General features: G+C 43.8%; 1 protein-coding gene across 2 annotated transcripts in view; it reads right to left on the reverse strand.

Annotated features, from left to right (window-relative positions):
- Positions 1 to 5,886: 5,886 nt before the first annotated feature.
- KIAA0586 (KIAA0586 ortholog) overlaps positions 5,887 to 25,218 on the reverse strand; it is a 253,660-nt gene continuing 234,328 nt past the window's right edge. For both annotated transcript variants that reach the window (XM_089661119.1, XM_089661118.1), the window contains exon 32: positions 5,887 to 7,216. In XM_089661119.1, coding sequence (XP_089517245.1) covers positions 7,101 to 7,216 — 116 coding nt within the window. In that variant the 3' untranslated portion in view covers positions 5,887 to 7,100. The remainder of the gene's footprint in view (positions 7,217 to 25,218) is intronic.

The following is a 25,218-nucleotide window of genomic DNA, read 5'->3' on the forward strand; positions in this document are numbered from 1 at the left end:
CACAACACTTTATTCATAGTGGTCTCTGTAGTGCTCCATTATAGGAGAACAGTGGGGCATTGTCAGGATCCAGGTGTTCTGCGGCATCGCGTCGGGCGGCGCATGCGCAGAACACCCACTCTCTCTACCCGGCGGGCGGTAGGACCTGGCCGCACATGGCAGCGGCGGGGTTCGCGCATGCGCACTCGGGATCACGGACGCGCGCCTGGCACCAATGACAGCGGGAGGCGGGCTATTTAAACGCAGGAACAGGTATGTTAGTTGCCGTTTGGTCTTGTATCCTGTGTCCTGTATCCTGTTCCTGTGTTGCTGTATACTCCGTTGCCGACCTCTGCTTGTTCCTGATCCTGCTCTCTCCTGTTTGACCCCTGGCTTGCCTGACTACTCTTCTGTCTGATCCCTGGTACTGTATTTGCCCGCATCCTGCTGAACCTGGCTTGTGACCTGACCATTCTTAGCTCGCTCCTCTGTACCTTGTTGCCCGCATAATACCGACCGGCCTGTCTGACCACGCATACCGTATCCATCCATCCATCCATCCATCTGGTTTGGGTCAGACCTGTGTATCTGTCTGCCTCTTCCAAGTAGATTCCGTTCCTGCACTCCCCTGTCAGTATTCTCTACCACCGCAGGACACACTCAGGGGTCGCGACCTGGTTTCAGTCTGCACCAAGTCCATCCCCACCATCAGGGGCCCTGGTGAACAGCAGGCTGGGACTTAGACCCCGCGCCCTGGGAGCGTCCGTGCGGTGGGTTGCTAGAGACTCTGCCAGGCGGCTTAACAGTACCAAACGGCCAAAAGATGACGGAACCTGGAAGAGGACCTTCCCCCCTGGAAAATATGTGCCAGCATCTGGCGGCTCTTACTCAGGCGGTAAGGGCGCTGGAGGAGGGCTATAATCACCTGGATGGTCGGATCCAGACCCTAACCACCACTATTTCGGCCCCCCAAGATCATAGTCCCTCAGCTCCGGCCAGTGGTACCACTGAAACCCTGGCCGGACCAGCAGCACCTACACCTACACTTATGCCAGAACCTCATGTTCCTGTCCCAGAACGATTCAATGGGAATCGCATCAAGTTCAGAGCATTTCGTAATGCCTGCCTGTTGTACTTTAGGCTCCAGCCACGTACGTTCGCGACAGAAACCGTGAAGGTGGGGTTTATTATTTCTTTGCTACTGGATGAACCCCAAGAATGGGCGCATCGACTATTAGAGATCCAGCAACCACCTCAGCTGGAATCTGTGGCAGCATTTTTTGAAGCGATGGGCCTCCTTTACGATGACCCCGAACGAGCAGCATCAGCTGAATCGGCCCTTCAGTCTCTCAGGCAGGGTCGTAGGCCTGCAGAAGAGTATGCGGGTGAGTTCAGGCGGTGGATGGGAGACACGCAATGGAACGACGCTGCCTTGCGCAACCAGTTCCGCATAGGCCTGTCTGAGTCCCTGAAAGACGAACTAGCCAGGGTAGGCATACCAGCCACACTAGAAAATCTCATGACCCTGGCTATTCAGATCGACCGACGCTTGCGGGAACGCAGGATGGAGAGGTCAGGCCAGGGCCTGAGGCCTGCTTGGATGTTTCCCCATGCTCCAGGACCAGTCAGTAGCACTGCTGGGAATCGCAATCCAGAACCCCTGGATACGCCGGAACCAATGCAAGTTGGGCTAGCTCGTCCCTCCCTAACACCTGAAGAGCGTCAAAGACGCCGCCGCAACAACCTGTGCCTCTACTGTGGGGAAGCTGGCCACATGGTACGTTCCTGTCCGGTGAAGGCTGGTAAGTGTACTTCTGTTTACTCTGCCACACCTACCACAGCCAGTCACAATGTCAATTATTTAGCGGTACCCATTTCATTCCAGCTCCCCGGAAGGGTCGTGACGGCAACAGCGATCATTGATTCCGGGGCCTGTAGCTGTTTTGTGGATCTGGACTTCGCGGCTCGATTCCAGATTCCCTTACAGGTTAAAGAATGTGGGTTTAATATTTTCCTAGCCGATGGATCTCGGATCAAGTCTGGGGTGGTGGATCGGGAGACCCCGCCTCTCTGTGTGACTGTATCCGAGACTCACCGGGAATTCCTGTGTTTGAATGCTATCTCCTCCCCTCTGTTTCCAATTATTCTGGGGCTTCCGTGGCTGCGGGCCCACGACCCCCAGATTAATTGGAAAGCCGGTACCCTCCGGTTCGGCTCTCCATACTGCCAAGAGCATTGTTGTCCACATGAGCCGGAGGCCCCACGCACACTATTCTGCGTAGATACTGACATGGAGCTGACACAACTCGTCCCTTCAGTTTACCATCAATACCTTGACGTATTTAGTAAGCGGGGAGCTGACAATCTTCCTCCGCATAGGGCCTACGACTGTCCAATCGATCTGCTCCCGGGATCTGAGGTCCCTTCGGGCGGATTTTTCCTCTGTCAGAAAAAAAACTAGGGGTACTAAAGGAATATATTGAGGAAAATCTTCAGAAGGGGTTCATACGCCCCTCCACATCCCCGGCCGGGGCGGGTATTTTCTTTGTTGAGAAGAAGGATAAATCCTTAAGGCCCTGTGTGGACTATAGGGAGCTTAACAAGATCACGGTAAAGAACCGTTACCCACTTCCTTTAGTACCAGAACTGTTTCAGCGACTCAGGACTGCATCTGTTTTTACGAAGTTCGATTTGAGGGGGGCTTACAATCTGGTCCGTATTCGGGAGGCAGATGTGTGGAAGACTGCCTTCCGTACTAGGTTCGGGCACTTTGAGTACCTGGTAATGCCCTTCGGTCTGTGTAACGCCCCCGCCACCTTCCAGCACTTCATTAACGATGTGTTCAGGGACTTCTTGGATATTTTTGTGGTCATCTATCTTGATGATATCTTAATTTTTTCTGCATCTCTGGAGGAGCATAGGGGTCACGTCAGGGTAGTGCTGGAAAGGCTCCGTTTGCATGGGTTATACGCAAAGGCAGATAAATGCAGTTTTGAGCAGCACAGTATCCCCTTCTTAGGCTTAATTATTTCTACTACTGGAATAGCGATGGATCCACAGAAGATCTCCGCAGTTCTGGAATGGCCAGTGCCGTTAGATAAAAAAGGGGTTCAGCGGTTCATTGGCTTTGCTAATTTTTACCGGAAATTCATTAGGAACTTTTCAGGCCTAGTATCCCCCATCACGCAACTTACCAAGCAGGGAGTGCGTTTCAAGTGGACATCTGAGGCGCAGGAAGCCTTTGAGTCCCTAAAGAGGTTATTCACCGAGGCCCCAGTATTGAGCCATCCTGATTCTTCACTACCCTACATCTTGGAGGTGGATGCTTCCGAAAACGCGGTTGGGGCTGTGCTTTCCCAAAGGAAGGGCATCAAGGAACTGATGCATCCCGTGGCATTTTTCTCCAGGAAACTATCTTCGGCCGAAAAGAACTATGACATAGGGGACCGAGAACTCCTGGCCATCAAGGCAGCGTTGGAGGAGTGGAGGTACTTGCTGGAAGGAGCCGTGCACCCGATATTGATTTTTACGGATCACAAGAACCTTGAATATTTAAGAACGGCGAAGCGCTTGAGACCAAGACAGGCTAGGTGGGCACTTTTTTTCTCTCGGTTTGTGTTTCATATCACTTATAGGCCTGGATCAAAGAACACGAAACCAGATGCTCTTTCGCGGATGTTCGAAGACCCAAAGGAGGCCCACAAACCTGACACCATCCTGTCGTCTGGTAATTTTTTGGCATTACAGACTGAGCTACGTTCCCAACTACAGGCAGCATCCATAGGGGCTCCAAAGGTTCCAGGGGTGCCACTACAGAATAGAGATGGATTATGGTGGAAAGGAGAACGAATCTTGGTACCTGACGAATCTCGCACCACGGTCTTGGGCCATTGCCATGACCATCCCCTGGCTGGGCACTTCGGGACCCGGAAGAAGTTGGAACTTCTACAACGTATGTTCTGGTGGCCCAGCATGTCCGAAGATTGCGAGGCTTACGTAAAGACCTGCGCGGTCTGTCAAAGGAATAAGCCTTCCAGGAACAAGGCTTGGGGGCTCCTGCGACCCTTACCCATACCCAACAGACCGTGGGAAATGATTTCGATGGATTTCATTGTGGAACTTCCTCCATCTCAAGACCATACCACCATTTTCGTGATTGTGGACCGCCTATCCAAGATGGCCCACTTCTTGCCTCTCAAAGACACACCATCCGCTGCGGAGACGGCGCAAATCTTTGTGAGAGAGGTGGTGAGACTCCATGGAATTCCTAAGGATATAGTTTCGGATAGGGGTGCCCAGTTCACCTCCAAATTTTGGAAAGCACTATGCGAGACCTTGGAAATCAAGTTATCTCTCTCCTCGGCATATCACCCACAGACCAATGAACAGACCGAACGTACAAACCAGACCTTGGAACAATATCTCCGATGTTACACATCATTTCTTCAGGACGATTGGCTAACTCTTTTACCACTGGCCGAATTTGCTTACAACAATGCTAGCCACTCGACTACTCAGCAATCCCCATTTTTTGCCAACTACGGCTTCCACCCGACCTTTTTACCTGACACAATTCCTGAAAGTTCGGTGCCAGCTACACAGGACATGTTGCACTTCCTTTCTGCAAACAATAAGGTCTTACAAGAAGCAATCCTGAAGGCCCAGGAGGGCAGTAAGAAAGCCTTTGACAAAAGGAGAAGAGGGGAGCTTATGTTACACCCAGGGGACCAGGTCTGGTTGGCCACGACAAACCTTAAGATGATATGCCCATCGCGGAAATTGGGACCGAGATTTATGGGCCCATTCCAGGTAAAGAGGAAGGTTAACGAAGTGGCGTACGAGCTCGTACTCCCGGAATCCTTTAGAATACACCCGGTATTTCATGTATCGCTGTTGAAACCCGCGGCACCGGACCCATTCCCGAACCGGAGATCTAGGCCTCCTGACGCCATAAACGTTGATGGGGAGGAGGAATTCGAAATTGAGACAATTCTAGACTGTAGGAAGAGGGGGGGTCAGACCCAGTTTCTCATTAAGTGGAAAGGGTATGGTCCAGAGGAGAACTCATGGGAACCCTCCCAGAACATTCATGCCTCTAGATTGATTCGGGATTTTTTTGACAACCACCCACGCAAGAGAGAACTGTTGGGCATCCGGCGGCTGCCCGTAGGGGGGGGGCAATGTCAGGATCCAGGTGTTCTGCGGCATCGCGTCGGGCGGCGCATGCGCAGAACACCCACTCTCTCTACCCGGCGGGCGGTAGGACCTGGCCGCGCATGGCAGCGGCGGGGTTCGCGCATGCGCACTCGGGATCACGGACGCGCGCCTGGCACCAATGACAGCGGGAGGCGGGCTATTTAAACGCAGGAACAGGTATGTTAGTTGCCGTTTGGTCTTGTATCCTGTGTCCTGTATCCTGTTCCTGTGTTGCTGTATACTCCGTTGCCGACCTCTGCTTGTTCCTGATCCTGCTCTCTCCTGTTTGACCCCTGGCTTGCCTGACTACTCTTCTGTCTGATCCCTGGTACTGTATTTGCCCGCATCCTGCTGAACCTGGCTTGTGACCTGACCATTCTTAGCTCGCTCCTCTGTACCTTGTTGCCCGCATAATACCGACCGGCCTGTCTGACCACGCATACCGTATCCATCCATCCATCCATCCGGTTTGGGTCAGACCTGTGTATCTGTCTGCCTCTTCCAAGTAGATTCCGTTCCTGCACTCCCCTGTCAGTATTCTCTACCACCGCAGGACACACTCAGGGGTCGCGACCTGGTTTCAGTCTGCACCAAGTCCATCCCCACCATCAGGGGCCCTGGTGAACAGCAGGCTGGGACTTAGACCCCGCGCCCTGGGAGCGTCCGTGCGGTGGGTTGCTAGAGACTCTGCCAGGCGGCTTAACAGGCATACTCATATCTGAAATATTGGAGGACATTTTAAAATGTTAAAAATGTACTGGAAAGCCCTATTTTCATGCAACCGCAAATATATGGGTGCCAAAAGGGGTAATAGGCTTGAACGGGTGTACAGAGTCTCATGATGAAAACCACTGAAAATGTATATAACCCAAAAACAGATAATCAATATACTGCAACTTACCAGTCCTTAGATGTGGTGGCTGCATTAGTTTTCTTTTCCCTTATATTCACCTGGTGATCCTGCCAGTAACACACTTTCTGTCCTAGGGTGACAACTCTCATTGACCTATTTATTTACGGTGTAGCAATGTTTTCACCCTAGGCAGCTGTTATGATTTGAACTATGAACAACTCCCTCTCTCCATTACATATGAAGACGGTCATAAAAGATAACTTGAAAAACTGATAACATTACTAAAAATTTCAGTTCAGCACACAGGAAGTTAAAACCAATCAGGCTTTTGTTTCAACTAGAACACACCTTTTTGTGCCCAATGTCAACGAGGGTTCCATGTTTCTTAAGCGTCTCTCCCTGTATGGCCCAGATTCACTCTCAATTGCTAGTGAGGGACAGACATCTCTCTGGTCTTATTAGAGATGGGGTCTAGTGAGGGATAGACATCTCTCTGGTCTTATTGGAGATGGGGTCTAGTGAGGGATAGACATCTCTCTGGTCTTATTAGAGATGGGGTCTAGTGAGGGACAGACATGTCTCTGGTCTTATTAGAGATGGGGTCTAGTGAGGGATAGACATCTCTCTGGTCTTATTAGAGATGGGGTCTAGTGAGGGATAGACATCTCTCTGGTCTTATTAGAGATGGGGTCTAGTGAGAGACAGACATGTCTCTGGTCTTATTAGAGATGGGGTCTAGTGAGGGATAGACATCTCTCTGGTCTTATTAGAGATGGGGTCTAGTGAGGGATAGACATCTCTCTGGTCTTATTAGAGATGGGGTCTAGTGAAGGATAGACATCTCTCTGGTCTTATTAGAGATGGGGTCTAGTGAGGGACAGACATGTCTCTGGTCTTATTAGAGATGGGGTCTAGTGAGGGATAGACATCTCTCTGGTCTTATTAGAGATGGGGTGACTCCATAACAATGGGTAGGTGATTTGTTGATCTATCTCGTTGGCAAGTCGACATAGGGCTTACTGTTGAGCTTTATCCATAGGTTTGGCCTTGCACCCAGCATCTTATTCATGCTTCAGAAGCTATCGGCGCCAGAAGAATCAGATTTGACAAAAGATGCTTTAACTTCCTCATCAGTTTCACTCATAGTAGGCAGGGTCACCGGGATGTTTTTAGTAGGACGGGATGCTTCTGGAGGAAAACGAGAAGCAGAAAGTAATGAAAAGAAAACATCATTTGCTTTGTGCAAATATGCCAGAACAACACACATGATGACCTGAACACAGCCAGTGAAAGCAGGGGAAGGTCAAAGGTCAGTGGACGGCTGGCTCAGTGTATATGAGCCATAAACTGTAAAGGGTTTAATCATCAGCAAAGAGAGGGCTTGGGTACAACTGGAATACCTATCTTCCCATTACATTTACCATGAGCATTAAGCAAAGATATTTTACATCGCAATTAGAAGCTATCCTATGGAGCTTCACAGATCTACACACACCTCTTGTTGTCTCAAAGATACCAACCAGTGATATAATCACACTTTAGTCTGATAACCTTATATCAGCATTATTTATTTATTTTATTACGGGTACTTATGAAGCGATTTCAATTTACGCAATGCTTTACTAATATATTGTACATTCACATCAATCCCTAACCCTCAAGGGGCGTACAATCTAAGGTCCCTAACTCACATTCATACATACATAGACTAGGGACAATTTAGACAGGATCCAATTAACCTATCAGCATGTCTTTGGAGTGTGGGAGGAAACCAGAGTACCCAGAGGAAACCCACACCGGCACAATGAGAACATTAAAACCCCAGGCAGATGGTACTGTGGTTGGGATTTGAACCAACGACCCTAGTACTGCTAGGAAGAAGTGCTAACCATTTAAAAACTGTGCATGCTATACCTGTATGTGTTAGTATAGGTTCACACCTATGCAGGTTGCATTTGGTGTGTTTCTGCATTGTGTTTTTCTCGTTTTTGATGCGTTTCGCGGGTTTTTTAAATTTTTCTTGTTGCTAGGCAGATTTTAAATGCAAAACGTATCAAAAATGCGGCAAAACACAGAAAAAACGCAATACATACTTTTCTGCAGCGTTCCCATTGAAGTCTATAGAACCAAAAACGCAATGTTTTTTGTTCAGAAAAATCCCTGACTCTTTCCAAAAAACACACCGGGTGAAAACACAGAGATGTGAACCTGTCCCATAGGAAATCATGTTAAATGGACTGTACTGCATTTCTGCAAAACGCTGCAGAAAACGCTTGGGTGTGAACCTAGGGTTAATGTTACCCATGCCCAGCTTCTGTCTACATTTTCTTGGATTAAAGAAAAAGCAATCTCTTATTTTTAGTGAGCACTTATTTTCAAGTATCATTGCAGTGTTCAGTTTTTCCCATTTGTAAATGCTTTCTCCTCCATGTTTTTGGTATTGTATATAATATAGAAATCTAAAGATTAACCATCAGCGGGAGCGATGTTTGACAGTTTAAATTCCTTCTTCAAAATGAACTAAACGGTGGAAGCTGTGCCCCATATAAAAGGCAAGTGGAGGGCAAATGTGCCCAATAAAAAGGCAGGTGGAGGGTAAATGTGCCCAATAAAAAGGCAGGTGGAGGGCAAATGTGCCCAATAAAAAGGCAGGTGGAGGGCAAATGTGCCCAATAAAAAAGCAGGTGGAGGGTAACTGTATCCAATAAAAAGGCAGGTGGAGGGCAAATGTGCCCAATAAAAAGGCAGGTGGAGGGCAAATGTGCCCAATAATAAGCAGGTGGAGGGCAAAAAAAATTAACAGATTCCCCCCAACCACACAATCAAGGTGAATAGGAGGAATCCTCCCCCCTGCACTATTATATTCTGACAGCAGGGAGAACTCCTGTCAGAAAGTACACAGATCAGCCAGCACGCTGAAGGGCAAAAAATGAACAGATTCCCCCCATCCACATAATCAAGGTGGATGGGAGGAATCCTCCCCCCTGCACTACTGTAATCTGACAGCAGGGAGACCTCCTCTGTCAGAATACACAGATCAAAGCCATTGGCTGCAGCCAATGATTAAGCAGATTTATCCGACAAGGCAGTTGAACAGACTTCAGTTCAACTGCAGTGGCCACACATGAATCGAAATTTGCTAGTCCCTGTTGAACCAGCCAAATTTTGATCCACCTATGGCCACCTTAAATCTCAGAACTTGATAGGTCAAAATATAACTCTTTTAGCAGGTAATGAAGCTTTGATATATGTATTTCATCTGTGTATTTAGCTATTTGCCTTGAGTTCAATTTTATTTATAATGATTCTCTGTGCCATGATAATTTTCTTCAGGAATGAGAGCTGGAAACAAGTCACATGGCATTATCCAATCCATTTATAGCTGAGTGAATGGAGCCTAGAAAGTGCAGTATAAAATCTAGCTGAGAAAAAAATTGAAAGCTCTTTTTTAATAATTTTATTTCCTGTGTGCTGTGTTTGTCTTACTTTCCATAAACATCTTTTATGTGGATACATCTCTGACTTTCTTTTGCAGAGCAGATGGAAAGGCACAATAAAACGAATCACAGAGACCCAAGCCTATATAAACCATGCACAACCAACTTACAACACTAACCCCATGGTTTGCTGTACAGTGAATGTGGATTTAGCTATCTATCCATGTGGTGACCAACTCATGTTACAATCACAGCATCTACTGTAGTACAAGAGGTATTTCTGTGTGCCAAATAAGTAACAACACCAATCATTAGGTATGATCACTGGCTGGCTTAAGGGGAGAGGAGAGAGTGCTGACAACTATTGGAATACCTGGGCTGGGGCAAGACCATAATGGGCTTACTATGGGGCGTTCGTTGTCAGCTGTCCTTCCTCTCCCCTGAAGCTGGCCACTGGCAGCCAACCACGTTACTGGACTGGAGCGCCCTAAGAATAGGTGACCGGAGCACCCTGAGAATAGGTGACCGGAGCACCCTGAGAATAGGTAAGTATAAACATCTTCATTCTACAGTTTAGTTAAAATAGGAGTTAGAAGGTGGATGGGAGCAGTTTTGAGCTTAGTTAGTTCTAGCCTGGACTTCCACTTTATTAAACATTATAAAATTTTCTTTTAAACACGGGTTGAGGGAATAAAGATCGCTCAATTCTGCCATCAACACAGTCAGTGTTTATGGGGGAATCCTCCCCACTGCGCTACTGGATTCTAACAGTAAGAGGTTTTCTCGCCGTCAGAATACAATGAGCACTGCTGCGGGCTTATGGACTACTCGACTTCAGTACAATCAGCCTGCCCATATGGATGGATCATAGATGGTTCCTGCTGGACTTGCAGAATTTCAATCCATCTATGGCTGGCTTTAAGCAGTGACTCTTTTGCTCAGCAGCCAAATAGTATTGCCAGAATATGAATTTCAAAAGAGTATGAAGATGACTTCAAGTGAACCTGTGCCAAGAGGAATATACAAGCTGCCATTGCTGGCCTCTTTTTTTGAACAAGCAAATTACCCATCTATCCTTCTGATCCTATGTCCTTGATACTTTGAGTGACTGAACCAGAACAAATACCTTCACTTGCTGCATACTTGTTCTTGGTCAGTGCCTCCATGTATGTAAATCAGAATCAGCCAGGCAACTAGCATTCTCAGGTGGTCAGCAATTGTAACCTATGTATTTGTTCCTTTAACAAATATTTTGCTCTGGTAAACCCTAACTTTATCTGGATCAAAGTGTAAGTAACCCAATCACTAAAACCTAAGCTTTACCATGTTAATAATGTTTCAAAAGTAATTTTTCAATCTTTTTAAATCTATTCATTTCATTGAAATAAGACCTGATAATGCTTCTATGGAGGTCCTTGTTCAGGCACTTCCTGTTATAAGATGACACAGTTCTATCCCTGTTTAACAACTACCCTACAGGGCACTTATACCCCCTTCCTGCCCAGGCCAATTTCCAGCTTTCAGCGCTGTCGCACTTTGAATGACAATTGTGCGGTCATGCAACACTGTACCCATATGACATTTTTATCATTTTTTTGTGACAGATAGAGCTTTATTTTGGTGGTATTTAATCACCTCTGGGTTTTTTATTTTTTCTTAAACAAACCAAAAAGCACTGAAAATTTTGAAAAAAAAATGTTTTTTCTTAGTTTTTGTTATACAATTTTGTAAATAAGTGATTTTTCTCCTTCACTGATGTGCGCTAATGAGGCTGCAGTGATGGACACTGATAGGTGGCACTGATGAGGAGGCACTGGTAGGTGGCACGGATGGGCATTGACAGGCATCACTGATGGGCACTGAAAGGCAGCACTGATACATGGCACTGATACATGGCACTGATTGGCACTGTTAGGTGGCACTGATGTGCACTGATAGGCAGCACTGACTGGCACTGACAGGTGGCACTGACTGGCAGCACTGATAGGTGGCACTGATTGGCATTGATAGGTGGCACTGACTGGCACTGATGGGTGACACTGAAAGGCAGCTCAGATGGGCACTGATATGTGGCATTGATGTGCACTGGTAGGCACTATGTGGCACTGATGGACACTGACAGGTGGCACTTCTGGGGCCACACTGATCATCAGGTCACACTGATCATCAGTGCCCTGATGATCAGTGTACATGTCCCCTCCGCGGAAAGCCGATTACCGGCTCTCCTCTCGAGCTGGCAGCATGCAGTTCAAGAGGAGAGAAAAGCCGATAACCGGCATTGCCCTGTTTACATGTGATCAGCTGTGATTGGACACAGCTGATCACATGACCGAGCCGAATCTTTGGCTCTTTCCGTGATCGGTGATCCGCTGTGTCCGAGGGACACAGCGCACCGCCAATCGCCGCGCTGCGCACTTCCTGAGCCGCGAGTGCGCAGTGAGAATGGGAGGACGTCATATGACGTCCTCCCAGAATGAGAGAGCCACCTTACGCCCATCATATTACTATATGGCGGGTGGGAGGTGGTTAAAGCTGGCCACACACTGATCGAAATTTTGCTGGATCAGTATGACTGGCCATATTTCAATTGGGCAGGGCGCTTGTCAAAAGTCAACTGTTTGATCAACTTCTGTCAAAGGGACATGCTAGAAAATTGTTGTCGATCAGCAACTGTGACCACTGTTAATTGTATTAATGACAGATCTAGGTCCCGCTGTCAGAACACAATGTCCTGGCAGGGAGGGATTCTTCCAGAAACTTTGTGTGGATGGAGAAATCTCTTCTAACCTTCTATGGGCAGCTTAACAATTATGCTGCTGCATTGTCACTTCGTCACACTTTTGATGCAAACTACACATGGCATTTTAACACACATTGCGTTGGCAAGGTCAACTGTTGTCACTATTAGGAAACCTGACCTGAGAAATGTCATGCAGCCATCCAGGGAGTGCATGTAGACATGAAGTAGCTACAAATTGGATACAGGAGATCAATGGCACTGAGACACAACCAAGGTTGAAAAATGTGAATGCGAGTCTTTTATTTTTAAAAATGGCAATTGTTCACAAAATAGTGGTTTAGCAAATTAAATGTCAGTTTTGGGATCATGGCTGGAACTGCACTTTAAAATAAGCACCAGCTGCTACTGGAGTGTGCTTTTAACACAAAATTAGGTGACCTGATACTCCTAATAAAATGAAAGAGGCACGGCTAATTTAACTAAAGCAACAAAGAATTGGTTACTGTAGATCTCCTTTTTCGAGTTAACTACTATAGCAATCAGCATCCATTGTCAGCAGAATGCTTGCGGTACACGTTCCTCCCCATGCACTGACCAAACAGCCACTTAGTTCTGGAGGTGACAATGACAATTTGCAGAGAACTGTGTCCTTAAGTGTCTGGCTAGGATCACTGGCAATGGCTCCAATGCCAGACGCTGACTGCTGGCTGCTTCTCACCCGCTGCACTAGCGGAGGTGGGGAGGGGGACAATTTGACGGCCTTTCTTTGCTCCATCTATGTTGGTATTCGGTTGATGTTGCCAAGAAACATGAGACGATTTTGGATTGTGAACCGTTTCCTGCATTGTGTTTATAATTACAGCTGGAGTGCACACTACAGAGGTTCTAATAAAAAGAAAAAACTTTTATAGCAGCTTTAAAGCTTTTGTTTTCTTGTGAAAGAGAAAAGTGCTTCTCCACATGAAGGAACAAACTGATGCATGCTAACTCCGCCGCACAGAGCCGAGGATAGTCTGGCTACCATATAAGGAAAAGGCAACATATTGTTGGATAGTTTAACGGCTCGTACATGGAGTCCTGATCACACCTTGTATACTAAATCTTAGATCTTTGCCTGCTATTTTCCTCGCATGTGCCATGTTACAGATCTGTAATTTATGGTTACTGCTAACAGGTTAGAGAACGTTCACACATATGGGCTTATTTAAAGTGAAGATGTACTGGACTCCTAAAAATGTGATCTGCCAACAGAATAGCAAAGTGTTTAAAGCCAATTTTTTTTTTAAGTTTTGGATTAGTCAGGAAGCGTTTGAATCTTTGTCAGGTTTTATTGCTGCCCAAGTTTCCAATGGGGAGATTCACATGTCTATTTATCCTGGTGCCTAAGAAGGAACTAAGGATGGCCATATTGGGTCAATGATGTCACCGGCATCCTGAACCCAATAGGTGTGGATGTGGGGCAGGGAATTCCACAGTAAAATCTGATAGGGTTTGCAGGCTGATATTATGTGATAGTTCGGCAGTAACAATAGTCAAGTGGATAGAAAACTTTCCAATGTGATGAGAAAAAAAATTAAGAAAAAGCATATTGTCCAAATACAAGTGGCATTTGTATTTTCAGAACCAAAATAAATTTACAATGTGAAACTGTGCCTCTGTACAGGAACTTCCTTGTGCAGGGTGACTGGTCTTGTGTCCTCCCCCTGTAGTTTTCTGCAGGCAGTAGGTGGGCCTCCTGGGCCCCTCCCAGAGCTCTGCTGCTTGCTACTTGCTAGGTATAGCACAGTGGTGATGGCACCACTACTTTTACAAGATAACAGGGTTTGCAAAAGGCATTTGGTACATATAAAGTGGATTTGTATTCTTAGTGGCTGTAAAGAAATTATTTAAATGAAAGCTCTTGTGCCCAGAGTTCAGCTTTAGCTATCCCCTACTCTATTCAAGACATAATAAATAATGATGATTTTGTATTCGCTGTGAACTGATACAAGAAGTCAATACTTAACTGATGGATCCATTCTGGAAATTCACTCCAGCAACCAATAAGCACACTGATTTCCCTGAGGGGGAAGGCAGTAGGCTCTTCAATAACAGTCTTAAGCAGGCTATAGATGGGTAGAAAATGGTTTGAAAAATCATCTGAACGAGCAATCGTTTTACTTTCTAAACATTAGAGGGCTTATGTTGATTCTTGAAATACAAAGATTTATGGCAAAGAAAGTAATGGGAGTGTTGGAATGTTGTAGTGGCAACAAACAAACAATCTTCTAAATGTTAGTAATGGAATTGATCAGAAAAAGTGTGAAGAAAAATACAGCACATGAGCATGGTAAAACTTAATCCCGGAAACACAACAAAGATCTTTCTCCCCTCTGAACTTTCCTGCATACATGGATTCACAAAATTCATAAAGATGGGTGAATTAACAAGTAGTAATTGCAGATTAGATAACAGTTTGACATCCAATATTCTTTCATTTAAAGTAATAATGAGGCAAGACTACGGTAGGAACGAATATTGTACAATGCACCAGAGTGTCACCACATTCAAAAACAAGACAAGTGGTGGGAAAATGTATCAATGATGGCTTTTTCACATGCTCGTTTGACAGATCAACAGATTTTCTGAACATATTTCTACCCATCTATGGCTAGCTTTACTATGTGGGGGCCAGTATGGGACTGTGAAATGCCAAATGTTGCAGTCTGACAAAACACTGCTCTCATTGGCTGCTGTTTTGAATTCCCAAGGCTCAAGTCTAGTCAAGAAATGGCTTCTTTGCCTCCTAATTAACACTGAAAGAATACTTTGGCTAAGGTAAATGCGTAAAACCAAGTAAGATCTGTTTAGAGCTACGATTAGTGTCCTGGAAGCCCCAATATAGGAGCCAAGTACTGAGCTGAATTTTTGCTTTTAGTAAAGCTATTGAACTAAAAAAAAAGGAAGTGAAAAAAGACTAGAGATGCAGTTAGCCTTTAAAAAAAGACCATGACGTCAATGTAAAAAACTGCAGATAGTCCCTACTCCATAAACCAAATAAAGATTTTTCCCTACCCCAAAATTTCAGACCAATATCTGTAATTAACAGTGACTTAAAAATTTATAGTAGGATATTATCTGACAGACTAGCACCTATAATTCCTTCATTGATATCTATTCACCAATCTGGCCTTATCCCTACCTGCCAGATCATGGATAATATTTCGGCTAGCGACTGATATCCAAGAGGCCAACTTGTTTTTAACCATTAGCCGCCCGGCCAATGGCCGTTTGGCGGCTTCAGAAGTGTCTCTCTGTTCCGGGTACACGCCATTTGGCGTGCTCCCTCACATGCGCCGTTTGCGCTAATGCAGAGCGGCGCAGCAGTGCGATCTGTCACCGGCCGTGCACCTCGGACACGGCCGATGACAGATCCGAGTACCGGCTCCCGTTGCTGGTACCATGTGACCTGCTGTGACCAATCACAGCAGGTCACATGACAGTTGTATACAATGGATGGCTTCATTCATGATGCCATCCATTGTATACTAGTGCCTAGCTGTGAATGGTCACAGCTAATCACATGCACATGTCATGTGATTAGCTGTGACCAAATTACAGCTAAGCACACACAAAAAAAAAAAAAAAAAAAGCTGAATGAATCGATTTCATTCAGGTAAATGCTTGCTTATAGCAAAGTAATTCTTTGTTATAGGCAAATTGTGTAAAAAAAAAAAATACTGATCACTTCCCCAAAGTAGTACAATGTTACTATGGTAACATTGTACTACTTTGGTCATAGTAAAATATGAAAAAAAATCTTAAAAAAAATGTAATAAAAAATTAAATATAATAAAAAAATAAAAAAAATTAAAAAAAATATATATATTTTTTTTTCATACTGTCACCAGTCAGTGTCCCTGTTCACCGCCATGCCAGTTATAGGATGACACTGTACTGCACTGGTGACAGTATGTAAAAAAAAAATAGTGAAAATGATTTTTTTAATTTTTTCATTTTCCGAAAAATTATGACAAAAAAATACAACTTCAAAAAACTCGCCATGCCTCTTATGAAGTACTTCGGACTGTCTACTCTGCAAAAAGGGGTCATTTGGGGATATCTGTACTATTCTGACATTCTTGGACCTCAAGAATATAGATTGGCTGTCAGTACTTCAGGATTGATCAATTTTCAGATCTATACCATAGTTTGTGAACTCTATAACTTTCCTACAAACTAAAAAATACATCCTAATTTGGGCTATTTTCACCAAAGACATGTAGTAGAATACATCTCTGCCTAAATTTATGAAGAACAATTATTTATTTGTAAACGTTTATAACAGAAACAAAGAAAAATGTTTTTTTTTCAAAATTTTTGGTCTTTTTTTGTCAATTTAGCAAAAAATAAAAACCCCAGCGGTGATTAAATACCACCAAAAGAAAGCTCTAGTTGTGTGAAGAAAATGATAAAATTTTAGTTTGGGTACAGTGTTGTATGACCGTGCAATTGTCATTCAAAGTGTGAGAGCGCTGAAACCTGAAAAATGGCCTGGGCAGGAAGGTGTAAAACTGCCCGGTATTGAAACAATTAAGTAAGCTATTATTATTAGGTCTTTATATACACAAAGCCTTCAATAGTGTTTCTTGGCAGTATTTATCACTGTTGTTACGCAGGTATGGCTTTAAAGATGAGTTTTTGCATGGATTTGAGACTTTATATCATACACCAAAAAACTGTTTTAAAATTGCAGGATGTAATTCTGAATTCTTCCCCCTTGGTAGAGGTACCAGACAGGGATGTTCCTGATCAGCAGTCTTGTTTGCATTAGCATTAGAACCTTTATCTACGGCCATCATACAACATCCAGATATCTCTGGTTATTCCAACGGTTCATCTACATTTAAAATATGTTTATACGCAGATGATGCCTTATTATTCTTGACCAATCCCTTAAAATCTGTTCCCAATCTTTAAATACTTTGTCTAAATTTGGCAATCTATCAAATTTAAAAGTAAATGTTTTAAATCATTAGGATTCCCAATCATTTTTTCTCTTTTAGAACTAGAAAATCTTATAAGTAATTTCCTCCACTTTAGTTGACAAATGCTACAGTTCCAGTAGGCATCTCCCTCTCAGCCAATTACCACAATATATTTCAGTGTAATAATCCTCCATTAGAACATAAAATTTGCCAAACTCTTAAAATCTGGGTCTCATGTCACCTTTCTTTCTTGGCAATTAAAAGGAATCTATTACCCAAATTACTATATCTTTTTACAGCATTCCCTATTTCACTAAAACTTATCTTTCTAAACTCCAATCAGCCATTCATAAATTTATATGGAATGATAAACCCCCAAGATACTCTAAAAAAAAATCCTATACCACTCACACAATTCTGAAGTTTTAGGACTTCCACAACTGTGGGTATATTTTGTTACTTGTAGACCAACACAATTAGCCCAATGAAACATTTTAAAACCTGAAATTCCTTGGTTATTATTCGAAACTGCCTCTATCTCACCATTTTATCTTTCAGGTCTTCTTTGGGATAATTATATTCCAATTTGCTCTATCGCAACTCGTAATACTATAGTAGAGCACTCTCTGAAATTATGGAATAAGTGTAAAAAAGACTGGAATTTAACATCCAGTCCCTCACCTAGAGCCTCTTTCTTAGATCCTAGATTTAAAACTGCTTTTTCCTCCCCACTGGTTTTCCATTGGTGGGTGGACAATAAAATGACTAAGACAGTACATTTTTATTAAAGGGACTCTTTTCAGTCCTTTAACCTAATACAAGAACTCCAATTTTAGAACACCAAAACTACTTACAAATACAACTTTTCTATAATACCCATTATACTAAACCTCAAGCTACCTCCTTCACTATCTATGAACATATATGTCATAAAACCCCCAGAGGAAAAGGTCTTATTTCGATTTTACATAATGATCTCAATTCTTCCACCTTAGTTGACAAATTACCCTAAGATGGGAAGCTGAACTGGGTTTACAATTTTCTTCTCAAGAGTGGGACTCTATGTGGTTTAATCTTCGTAAATGTACAAAATCTGTAACAATACGTGAAAGAGCAGTAAAATTATTTACAAGATGGTATTACACTCTGTCTCACCTACATATTTTCTACCCAAATGTGTCACTGTCTTGTTTTAGAGGCTGTTCCCTTCCTGGTACATTTTTGCATATCTTCTGGGAATGCACACAATTAGCTCCAACATGGAAAGAGATCTTTACTCTAATTAACACTTTATCGGGTAAAGAAGTAAACCTAACATACAATAACTGCCTATTACTTAGAGGTATTCCAGATATATCCTCATCTCACTTGAACCTCATACATACTAGATGGGGCAGCACAGTGGCTAAATGGTTAGCACTTCTGCCTGGCAGTACTAGGGTAGTTGGTTCAAATCCCAATCATGGCACCACCTGTCTGGAGTTTGCATGTTCCTCCTGTTCCTGCGTGGGTTTCCCCCGGGTACTCCGGTTTCCTCCCACACTCCAAAGACATGTTGGTAGGTTAATTGGATCCTGTCTAAATTGGCCCTAGTATGTGTATGTATGAATGTAAGTTAGGGACCTTAGATTGTACTCCCCTTGAGGGTTAGGGACTGATGTGAATGTACAATATATATGTAAAGCACTGTGTAAATTGACGGCGCTATATAAGTACCTGAAATAAAATAAATAAATAATGCTGATATAAGGTTATCAGACTAAAGTGTGACTATAGCACTGCTTGGTATCTTTAAGACAACAATATACCTGTGTAGATCTGTGAAGAGAAGTGAGGATGTAAAGCGCTGCGTAAATTGATGGCGTTATATAAGTACCTGTAATAAAAAAATAAATATGTCTAGCAACATACTAGGCAATAGCCCTTCACTGGAAAACTACTCTAGTGCCCTTTCCACAAGTTATTGCTAGGATGATGAAATTAGGATTATGGAAAAAAAAATATTTATACATTAAACAACATGAAGATATTATTTGATCTAAAATGGGATCCTTGGTTTCTTTATAGACTTTCAAACGGTAATTAGATTACAAATCATGATTTTGAAGCATTGCGGTGTATCTTTTTGTTTTCACTCAGTTCGCACCTTGTATGGTCATATTTCCAGCAAAAAAAAAAACTGCAGATAAAAGCACAAAATATCAAGTATTTTAAATACTTACTTGTGATTTTCCTTGTCATAAATTATTTGTATTCACTTGTATTGTGCCTTTGAACGTTCTAGAAAATATAACTACTCCAGGAATAGTCAATTCCCTAGAACAGTGGTTCTTAACCTGGGTTCGATCGAACCCCAGGGGTTCGGTGAGTCAGTCTCGGGGGTTCGGCGGAGGTGACCCACACCCGACTCATATGATTTGTGATGACATGCCCCGCTTGTCCATCATTGGCTGCAGGTGGTCACGCAACATCGCTTAGCCCAGTGGTCGGCAAGCCGCGGCTCTTGTGTGCCGGGCGCCCGCTCCCCTCCCTCCTCTCGGGCGGCAGGTACTCAAATGCAATGATTGGCCAGTCTCGCTGCCACTCACATCCTGATAGCCAGTGATTGGCTGTCAGGATGTGTGTAGGCGGGGCAGCGTGACGAACGTGAGAGGAGCTAGGCTCCTCTCACAGTCCGCCCTGAAGACCGGAACGGCACGGGAATACAGTGAGAGGACCGCGCGGAGCAAAGGTAAGTGAATTGACACAGGGGGGACTTGGGGACTTAATATGGGGGATGAATTAATATGGGGAATGAATTACTATAGGGGGGATGAATTACTATATGGGGGATGAATTATTATATCGGGGATGAATTACTATATGGGGGATGTATTACTATATGGGGGATGAATTACTATGGGGGATGAATTTTCATACCGTTTGTTACAATATATCTTTGCGAGCAATCCTTTTCGAGGATGCTGGACATAAAGACGAAGAAAAGGAACAGACTTTGTTGCAAAAATGACATGAGAGTGGCACTTGCCAAGGTAATGCCGCGCATTTCTGAACTGGCCTCTGAAAGACAACAGCAGAAGTCACACTGATTTGCGGTAAATATTCATCATTTTTGTGTGAAAATCATGTTTTAATGGTTTTGTTCTTTGTTCTTAATGGTTTTGTTCATTTTGTGCACCTATGTATAAATATATACCTATGTTTTGAATTTTAAAAATCATATTTTATTTTTCCAATTAAAAAGGGTTCGGTGAATGCGCATATGAAACTGGTGGGGTTCAGTACCTCCAAAAAGGTTAAGAACCACTGCCCTAGAATAATGCTCTTACTCCTAGGATGTCACAGCCCTCTCCTTGCTTTGGAGTGTCTAAATACTCTTTGTGCTGGTCCAGCTCCTCTGCACACCTCCATCCATAACCTTTGATGTAGTGGTTAGGCGAGGAACAAGGGGGAACACTATAATATGACAACTTCACATTGCGATGGCTTTCTGAGGTCTTTTGAATGTTCACATAAGGAAGACTTCTACAGGTAAATAAAATGCCTAAAATACATTACGGGAAGATTTTCGTTGAAAGGAATGCTCTAGTGATGGGGTCTCTTTAACCACTTGCCTACCGGGCACTTATACCCCCTTCATGCCCAGGCCAATTTTCAGCTTTCAACGCTGTCACACTTTGACAATTGCGCGGTCATACGACACTGTACCCATATGAAATTTTAATAATGTTTTTCACGAAATAGAGATTTCTTTTGGTGGTATTTAATAGACGCCGGGTGTTTTAGTTTTTGTGCTATAAACAAAAGAAGCGCAAAAAATTTAAAAAAATGTTTTTCTTTGTTTCTATTATAACATTTTGCAAACATGTAATTTTTCTCCTTCACTGATGCGAGTTGATGAGGCTGCACTGAAAGGCAGCACTGATGGGCACTGATGAGGTGGCACAGATAGATAGCACTGCTAGGCGGCAATGATGATGCTGCAATGATGGGCACTGATGAGGTTGCATAGATAGGCAGCACTGATAGGCGGTATTGATAGGCAGCAATGATGATGCTGCACTGATAGGCGGCACTGATGGGGGGTACTGCAAGGCACAGGTGGGTGGCACTGCAGGGCACTGATCATCAGTGCCCTGATGATCAGTGCCGATCACTTCTCTGACAATTGCCGGTTATTGGCAATACTTACCTCACACTGTGACAGCGTGAGGAAAGTGCAGCCGATAACCAGCAACTGTATTTACCTGGTGATCTGCTGTGTCATTGGACACAACTGATCACGTGGTAAAAGGGCGCCGCGATTGGCCATTTACCATATCCTGTGATCAGCTGTGTCCGTAGGGCACAAAGATCACCACCGGCGCCAAGTGTGCACCACTGGGGGTGCGCAGAGGGCATGTTCGGGAATTACATTGATGAACGTCATCCCAGAACCAGAAAACCGCGCTGTAGCTGTCCTTCGGCTATACCGTGGTAGGGAACTGGTTATAATAAAAACCACATTTGGAATCCCTCGGGCAGCACAGTGGCTAAATAGTTAGCACTTCCACTTGGCAGTACTAGGATTGTCGGTGGGAATCCCAACCATGGCTCCACCTGCCTGGAGTTTGCATGTTCTCCCTGTACCTGCATGAGTTTCCTCTGGGTATTCCGGTTTCCTCCTACATCGAAAGACATGCTGGTAGGTTAATTGGCTACTGTCTAATTTGGCCCTAGTATGTGTATGTATGAATGTGAGTTAGGGACCTTAGATTGAACGCCCCTTGAGGGTTAGGGACTGATGTGAATGTACAATATATACGTAAAACGCTGCGTAAATTGACGACGCTATACAAGTGCCTGTAATAATAATAATCCCTCACTTCTGTCTGTAATACTGGTAGACGTCCCAATTAATTATTCAGCAGTCACATACAGTATACTGTACCTGCAGACCTGAAGGTGCCACTCTAATAGCATATCCAAATCTTTGAGCTAGTTATTGAAATTTGCATCTCCTCCAGTCTAGTTTTCTTCATTTCCAGCCTACCAGTGACGCTATGCAGGCTCAGCAGAGGTCCAAAGATTAAATTGCTTGGCATAGCTGTTGGCGTCACGCAGACCACTTAACATTACAATAACTGTAATTTCTGATAATCTCTAGTTCTGTTCTGAAAATAAGTGGCTAAATTGTGTATTGGGCAATGTGGGGGGGGGGGGGTTTGCTCGTATTGGAGGAAGCAAAAATCAGCAGCGTCTTTTCACTGCAGGTGATGTTCCCTCAATAACGCCTTTTACAGACTATCATTAGCAGTACCAAAATGATCACAGAGTAGGCGAAGCTTAGAAAATACCCAGCTAGACATCCTTTTCTAATGTTAACTTCATAAACTGATTAGACATTATCAGAAAACTAGCTTTTCCATGATAGTGTACAAGACACATGTATGATAACTGTACACCACAAGTGAAGCCCTTTTGATTGCCGTGAAGAGTTAGAATACTATAAGTTACTTTCAGTTCTTTCCCATTTACCCGGTTCTAGCAGCCTTTCTCCTATAAACCTCAGTGTCCTCATATGGCTCACAGCCAGGGATCACAGATCAATAAATAAAAGGACACGGGTCAATGGAATCTTCTGTTTTGTTACTTGTTCAGGGTACTTCGAGTTACTTGTAAAGGATTTACAGTTCATCCTTCAAACTACTAATAGGTAAGCCCATCCTGTCTTGGTTAGAGATGATTCTATTAGATTTACAAACAGTTCTAGATCCTGTCCATCCTGAGTAGCACCCCCATTGGGTCTGGGTAAACAATACCTTGTTATGCTGCAATGAACACATACAATCAATAAACAAAGCTTTATTTTTCTAGGTGAGTAATCAGGCTAGAGAATGTCAATATGGACAAGGCATTTGGAAAAGTGTAGTCACTTCTGGCCATGTAAAATGTAAATAAGACACAGCGTGGTATTTCAGACCCACCCAATAACACAGTGAGCTATTTCCATACTCTGCACCCTTCATAAGGATATGGGGCCTTGTTTCTACTGTTGATTTTTTAATTTACAAATATATAATTTGGTGAACTGTAAAGTGTTTTCATTGCTGACAGTATTGCCATGATAGCATGGTCTCTTGCACACTAGCCGCTGAGAGTATGTAATATAAATTTCAGTGCATTTCCCTGCCTGGAAAGCCAAGGTGCTGCATTCAGCATATTTCAATGCCTGGAAAGCCTAGGTTTTGCATCCAGCATATTTCAATGCCTGGAAAGCCTAGGTTTTGCATCCAGCATATTTCCCTGCCTGGAAAGCCTAGGTTCTGCATCCAGCAGTCAGGTCCATAAATATTGGGACATCGACACAATTCTAACATTTTTGGCTCTATACACCACCACAATGGATTTGTTTTAACTGCAGACTGTCATCTTTAATTTGAGGGTATTTACATCCAAATCAGGTGAACGGTGTAGGAATTTCAACAGTTTGCATATGTGCCTACCACTTGTTAAGGGACCAAAAGTAATGGGACAGAATTATAATCATAAATCAAACTTTCACTTTTTAATACTTGGTTGCAAATCCTTTGCAGTCAATAACAGCCTGAAGTCTGGAACGCATAGACATCACCAGACGCTGGGTTTCATCCCTGGTGATGCTCTGCCAGGCCTCTACTGCAACTGTCTTCAGTTCCTGCTTGTTCTTGGGGCATTTTCCCTTCAGTTTTGTCTTCAGCAAGTGAAATGCATGCTCAATCGGATTCAGGTCAGGTGATTGACTTGGCCATTGCAGAACATTCCACTTCTTTCCCTTAAAAAACTCTTTGGTTGCTTTTGCAGTATGCTTTGGGTCATTGTCCATCTGCACTGTGAAGCGGCATCCAATGAGTTCTGAAGCATTTGGCTGAATATGAGCAGATAATATTGCCCGAAACACTTCAGAATTCATCCTGCTGCTTTTGTCTGCAATCACAATCAATAAATACAAGAGAACCAGTTCCATTGGCAGCCATACATGCCCACGCCATGACACTACCACCACCATGCTTCACTGATGAGGTGGTATGCTTAGGATCATGAGCAGTTCCTTTCCTTCTCCATACTCTTCTCTTCCCATCACTCTGGTACAAGTTGATCTTGGTCTCATCTGTCCATAGGATGTTGTTCCAGAACTGTGAAGGCTTTTTTAGATGTCGTTTGGCAAACTCTAATCTGGCCTTCCTGTTTTTGAGGCTCACCAATGGTTTACATCTTGTGGTGAACCCTCTGTAATAACTCTGGTGAAGTCTTCTCTTGATTGTTGACTTTGACACACATACACCTACCTCCTGGAGAGTGTTCTTGATCTGGCCAACTGTTGTGAAGGGTGTTTTCTTCACCAGGGAAAGAATTCTTCGATCATCCACCACAGTTGTTTTCCATGGTCTTCCGGTTCTTTTGGTGTTGCTGAGCTCACCGGTGCGTTCCTTCTTTTTAAGAATGTTCCAAACAGTTCTTTTGGCCACGCCTAATGTTTTTGCTATCTCTCTGATGGGTTTGTTTTGTTTTTTCAGTCTAATGATGGCTTGCTTCACTGATAGTGACAGCTCTTTGGATCTCATCTTGAGAGTTGACAGCAACAGATTCCAAATGCAAATAGCACACTTGAAATGAACTCTGGACCTTTTATCTGCTCATTGTAATTGGGATAATGAGGGAATAACACACACCTGGCCATGGAACAGCTGAGAAGCCAATTGTCCCATTACTTTTGGTCGCTTAACAAGTGGGAGGCACATATGCAAACTGTTGTAATTCCTACACCGTTCACCTGATTTGGATGTAAATACCCTCAAATTAAAGCTGACAGTCTGCAGTTAAAGCACATCTTGTTTGTTTAATTTCAAATCCATTGTGGTGGTGTATAGAGCCAAAAATGTTAGAATTGTGTCGGTGTCCCAATATTTATGGACCTGACTGTATTTCCCTGCATGGAAAGCCTAGGTTCTGCATCCAGCATATTTCCCTTCCTAGAAAGCCTAGGTTCTGCATCCAGCATATTTCCCTTCCTAGAAAGCCTAGGTT

The sequence above is a fragment of the Staurois parvus genome, unplaced genomic scaffold (assembly GCF_062004578.1).
Source record: "Staurois parvus isolate SC_StPar_1 unplaced genomic scaffold, SC_StPar_1.0 ptg001316l, whole genome shotgun sequence".
NCBI lineage: Eukaryota > Metazoa > Chordata > Amphibia > Anura > Ranidae > Staurois > Staurois parvus.